Genomic DNA, 6000 nt, shown 5'->3' on the forward strand with positions numbered 1-6000 from the left:
TGGCACAGTATACACATGCCCAGGGTTTGCACCTCAGGAAGAAGTGCTAATGTGTGTCCAATGGCACCAAGTAGTTGACAATAAATTAATCTAGGGAATAAATCAGTGGTAACGTCTATAGTTTTCTTCTCTGGCTGACAACATGTCTGCGAGCAGAGCAGGGGAAAACATTTCTGTCATCGAATTTTTTTTTCCTTCGACATTACCTCGCCACTCCCAATCCAAACCATTACCCATGTGGCCTACCCCTACCAAAAAACTAGAAATAATTAGTTCACATGCTCACAGTGAATTAGATCAGACCTGGAAATGGCCTGGGCCATTTTGCTCCAGTTTTGGCATGGCAGTGACCCTAGTCAAGGTGAACAAGGCTGCTTTTAAGTAGGAATCGGAGGAGTTTTCCTGTTGGCATCGTTTACTGACCCATAGTGAATTCATGATCTATACCTGGACTTGATGAGCTCTCTGCTTGGTTGAGGTTGGTAACACAGCAGAAACGTGTTTATAAGACCAGCAAGACACTAGAAAACCTCAGCGGAGGCTGCAATTTGAGCTCCTTGGTTCTGAGCTGTTCCAGATCTGAGAAAGTGTATCTTGCCAGGCTCCCTACAACAGAACAACAGGAAACCCCCCGGCCTCCAAGCCCCTTGGGACCCCTGCAGTGAGGCTGCCTGGCTGGGACGCACATCCTCACCTCACTGTGGCGCCACAATGCTTCCTTCTCCTGCAATCAACTGCAGACTTATAAGCATTGTCAATGGGGGTCCTCTGAGTTGTCTTTACCAATCCAGCCCTGTGTGGCTCCCACGGCCAGTGCCATGTTGGGGGATTCAGGACGTTTGTCCTGAGGAATGAAAGAGCCAATGCACAGAGGCCCAGCGCCCTTACCTCGATGGCATGCTGGAACTGCTCGTGCTCTCGTTGGAGCTGCTCAGCCTCTTGTAATGAGCTGGCTGTGATAAGTCCGGCATTTAACATGGACTCTCCGTTGCGGATCCAACCCAGCACCTGAAACATGACACAGGGTAACTCCAAGCAGTGGACGTTCCAGAGAATCCTGTGGACCACCAGGGATAAAATATGAGCGTGCAAGGTGGTCCAGTTGCTCCTGGCAGGTACAAGGCACTGATGCCTTTATTATCCTCCTGGCCAACAGCCTGATTTTCTTCCATGGTATCTGATCGCAAGTGCTGCAAATTTTTAATTAGTTCTGTTATTTTTAGTAACGAATGGGAAATGAAAAGGTAGAAGGTCCAGCGAATTGTTAATATTAGTCCACAAGTCAAAATAGATTAAGGATGACATTTTAGAAAACCTACTGACATGAAGAATTCCCTGATAATCAAGAAAAGCATTTTTTATTCCCTTTCAGTATTTTCAGGACTGAAAAATTTGCAACTGCTTGGAAAGGGGGGAACTAATTTATTTCACTGACTCATTTTCCAAGTTAACTGCAGTGTTGAATGGTATAATAACCAAGTTATGAATTACATTATGCTACAATGATAGGGTTCAAGCCATGAGCTTCTCAACTGCACACACACTCAGAGACTGTGGGAGTTCTTGTGGAGAGCTAGGTGTGGCAGAGACCTCAAGTAACCGATGAGACACCTATTCCCCTCTCCTCGTTTACTTAGCACATAAGTACCCTCTCCCAAAGTTGAGGCTTTACTTACAAAAACTAAGTAAAACCCCAACTTTTGAGAGAGGCTTAAACAATAAAATCACTTCTGTGGCTGGGGTTTTCTAAGTAAAACCCCAACTTTGAGAGACGGCTTAAGCAATAAAACCACTTATCAGCTCCTGTTACAGCCTGGTTACAGTAATGTACAAGTCTAGCCAATGATCAAAGCAGGAGTCTCTGCGGAAGTATGTGAAAATATTTCTTTTCTGATAGAGGGGCTGCCTATTTCTCATTATGTGTTCCCCTTCCTCATACTTGGGATATGGAGGCAATGGCTGGAGCTACGACAGCCATTTGGTAACCAGAAGAGAAAGGCCACCCATCACCAAGATCTCAGCCTAACGCACCACAGGACCACTAAATGGACACTAGTGATCTTCTATATATCCTGACTCATTACATGGGGAAAACACCTTTTTAAAGCCATTATTTTTTAGTCTCTGTGATAGCCAAAGGCGAATCCTAAGGGAAACATGTATTTATTCCTTTACTTCTTAAATAAATAGTTTTGTGTTTTGGCAAGAAGGAGCACTTTATTAGCAGGTCACAACCGTAGGGCTGTGGCGGCCCCACAAGGTCGTGAGGTATCCCTTATGCTGTGTTGAGGTGAAGGATCCAAGAGGTAAAGAGAAAGGACACTGATGAACTGGTGAAGAGCATCTGGACTTGGGGGGCCACACCACCTGTGAGCGGAGATCAGTGGTGGCCCCCAAATGCCCAAGAGCATCTGTATTTATTAGGTACAAGCAGGGAGCAGGGTCGTGAGTGAGGTCATCATCTATAGGCTTAGTAATAGAGCATACACAATCATGTGAGTGACTACCCCATTATGTCACCTGGGCAGAGAGGTGGGCCTTGCACAGCAGGGGGCTGTGCCATGCACAGTAGTAGAGGGTCGTGTACAGAAAAGGGGTCCACCCCCATTGGGTCACTGAGGCAAGGAGGTGGGCTGTGTGCAACAGGTGTCATATGTAACACTTCTTATCTGGGGGCTGGAGACTTCAAAGGATTTCTAATAGAAGGATACTGTAAGCCTAATGTAGTGGGAGCGGACAGACTTGTGCTCTTCTCTTAAGATATTTATGGGAGGAATCTTTGAGCTAGCACAGAAGTGAGAAAAGACTGACAGGGTGTACAGCCGCTGTGACTGGTCACACCAGAGGGGTTCTTCTCCCTCAGTTACTTCCAGGATATCAGGCCTGAGGCCTACTTTCCGCAGGAGCTGGATGCAAGGTACTACAACTCCTTTATCAGGAGGAGAGGCACTTGCTCCAAGCCTGCCATACAGCGTATGCCCTTTCAGGCAGGGATGCTACTACCTGTATCTTTGGTTCTTGTCCTGGTCTGGCTGTTTTCCCATGTACTGCTTCTGTTCTGTGACTGCTCTAGGCATTCCTCCTACTACAAACTACTATATGGTTATACAGAAGGATTCTATAAATCAGCACTAAATGTGTCAGTACAGCTCCGACTACAATACCTATATGATTATATAGAAATATTATATAGACCTAAGTATACTAGATATATGTAAGCAGTAAGTTACACTGCAAGCACTAATTCTGTAAATTAATATATGATTATATGTGAAGGATTATACAAAGGAAACAGCTGAGCAATAACACTATAAACTGAGATGCTCTTCAGGAACTAGTTGTACCTGGGGTCTGGACAGTTCTCCTTCCTCGGTGCCCATGGGGGGTGTTACACACACACAACACTTATTTATATGTAAAAATATCCACACTACAGATGGCACGTGGGAGACCAAAAGGTGCTCTTCTGAACAGTTCTGATGAAGAGTCTACCTGCTCTGATGTGAGTGCCACCTACATTACACCATACCCTGCTCATGGTCCAGCGGCATCTTTAGTCCCCTCCAACCAAACCAACTTTGTTTGCTTTCTCTGCATCTTTCGGAGCACCGTAAGCTTCTCTTTCCCTCCATCAAGCCAGTTAATAAAATGTCATATCCATGCATAACATCCCACTGGCACTGAGGCAAAAGCAATCCCTTCCCCATGTCCCATTTTCACTTTGTCATGCCATAAGGATGTGGTATTACAGTATCTTGATAATACAATAAATGCCCCAGGCATATAGAGTTTGAGAAACAGTCCAGATCGTAGCAGTACTTGGCAGAAAAAGTCAAGTAAGAATATGCTCACGGTTTCAAGTAAGAGACAGACTACCAATATCAAAGGAAGCCAAGAGCTGTTACCTTCAAGGGCTGCATGAGCTGGGTGAACAGCCAGCCAGCCATCCTGGCCACTGGCTCCCCTTTCACACACCAGGGATGGCTGTAATGGGGTGTGTATGTGCATGTTATCTTACATATTAAGGACAGCTGTGTTCTGAGCAGGGACAATTTTCCCCAGTGCTACAAGTCAGAATTCCCAGGAAGTCCATGAGCTATAAGTGTCTGCAGCGCAGCCTCTCCAAGCATCCCGTCGTTTGCTCACCTGCTTTACTTCTGCCTGCAGATGGCGCAGCTGCACGCACTGCTCCAGGTGTTTCCGATGCTGCTCTGCGGCTAAATCCAATTCTTGCTGTTTTTCATGAAGAAACTCCAGCAGGTCCTGGACGCGGGTTGCCATATCCACATCTCTGTCGCAAAGCAGCTCTACGCCTGTGGACATTAAAGGGAGACCCTAGAATTCAGCTAGCACTTCAACATTCTGTTTTCAAAGGGTGGATGGCACACAATCTGCTTTTGCGAAGGACTTGTCCAGCTGGGGGCCAAGCCATTATGCTGAAGGGCAAGTTGAAGGAGGGCAGGGTGTGGCAAAGGATGTACAGACAATCAAACCACATCCACATCCCATCCATTTCTATGCCCACACTGATAACTAGGAAACGTAGCATTCTTTACCAATGTGTGAATTTCAGGGTTTTTTGTTGTTGTCCTCATTGCATGCAGTTTCCTCTTTGGTAAGCATTTAATTTATGTGAAATGGATAATGCAGTATGCAGGCTGTTGCTAAGTTTCTAGTAAATTTCTGAACCTATAGTGACATCTGCTGGTAAAATATAAACTAATAAAAAATAAAGACTGAAAATGTTTTCCTGGGATTTATATAGTTTATTCACAGAGATATAATATGCCATTTTGTAAAATTAAAGTTCATGATTCTTAAAATAACATGTGAGAATATCATGGGTGAGTACTCTAACCATGTTAAATGTGACTGCATTATATAAAAATGCAAAACATTGTTCTAAAGAACAGGTATCTATAATATCCATATCATAGGAACTAACAAAATTTGCAGTCATCCCAGTGAAATAAACTGAACTACCATGATGTCACGAAGAAACCACAATGGACACAGATGGAATGAGCCCTCTTACCAGAGGCCTGGACCTCATTGACATACTGCAAAAGATCTTGTCCTTGGTGGATGACGTCAAAAGTCAAGTTGTTCATGGTCAAGGCTTTGTCTGCATGGTGCTGGAGGCGCTGCTCTGCGATCGTGAGATCTTCTGTGTCGAAGTCATTCATTTGCTGAGAAAGTTCATCATTCCAAGACTCGAGGTCTGAGATAATCTGAAAGAGAAAGGTATTTAAGATCAAGACAAAAAATAAATCTATGCAGCCATCTCTCACTCTGTACCAAGTAAGTAAGAGATGTCGAACACTTAAGATGCATGAGTTTTGTCGTATATAAACACATCTCAATAAAGCTGTTTAAACAAATGAAACAAAAATAAATAAATAGACACAGAAGTCAGCTGAAGGGGTTCCCACTGGTCAAAGATACCAAAGGAGAAGATGAATAATTTTTCTCTTTGGGTATCTGAAGAGAGAAATTACCACAGCTACGTAAAGTATATTGTATACACAAAAATCCATTAATATTACTAATGGTGTTCACAAATAAGAGAAGCTAAACATAGGAAGAAGGAAGGAAGGAAGGAAGGAAGGAAGGAAGGAAGGAAGGAAGGAAGGAAGGAAGGAAGGAAGGAAGGAGGAGAGAAAAGCAAAAGTATTTGGTCTCTACTAGAAGTAGACAGTATATTGGCTGGGGGCGGTGGCTCACACCTACAATCCCAGCGCTTTGGGAGGCCAAGGTGGGTGGATCACTTGAGGTCAGTAGTTCAAGAACAGCTTAGCCAACATGGCAAAACCCCATCTCTAACAACAACAAAAAAAGAAATTAGCTGGGTGTGATGGCATACGCCTGCAGTTCCAGCTACTCAGGAGGCTGAGGTGAAAAGATTGCTTGAACCTGGGAGGCAGAGGTTGCAGTGAGCTGAGATGGTACCATTACACTCGCCTGGGCAACAGAGTGAGGCCCTGTCTCCAAAAAAAAAAA

The 6000-nt window shown here is 44.4% G+C and overlaps 1 protein-coding gene across 6 annotated transcripts in view; it reads right to left on the reverse strand.

Annotated features, from left to right (window-relative positions):
* Positions 1 to 6000, reverse strand: part of TRIO (trio Rho guanine nucleotide exchange factor) — a 368044-nt gene that overhangs the window by 139692 nt on the left and 222352 nt on the right. For all 6 annotated transcript variants that reach the window (XM_032279085.1, XM_032279087.1, XM_032279088.1 and 3 more), the window contains exons 14-16: positions 5036 to 5231; positions 4147 to 4313; positions 889 to 1008 (exon numbers count right to left, since the gene is read on the reverse strand). In XM_032279085.1, coding sequence (XP_032134976.1) covers positions 889 to 1008; positions 4147 to 4313; positions 5036 to 5231 — 483 coding nt within the window. The remainder of the gene's footprint in view (positions 1 to 888; positions 1009 to 4146; positions 4314 to 5035; positions 5232 to 6000) is intronic.

This window comes from Sapajus apella, unplaced genomic scaffold (genome assembly GCF_009761245.1).
Source record: "Sapajus apella isolate SASKATOON/1434 unplaced genomic scaffold, GSC_monkey_1.0 scaffold11, whole genome shotgun sequence".
Taxonomy (NCBI): Eukaryota; Metazoa; Chordata; class Mammalia; order Primates; family Cebidae; genus Sapajus; species Sapajus apella.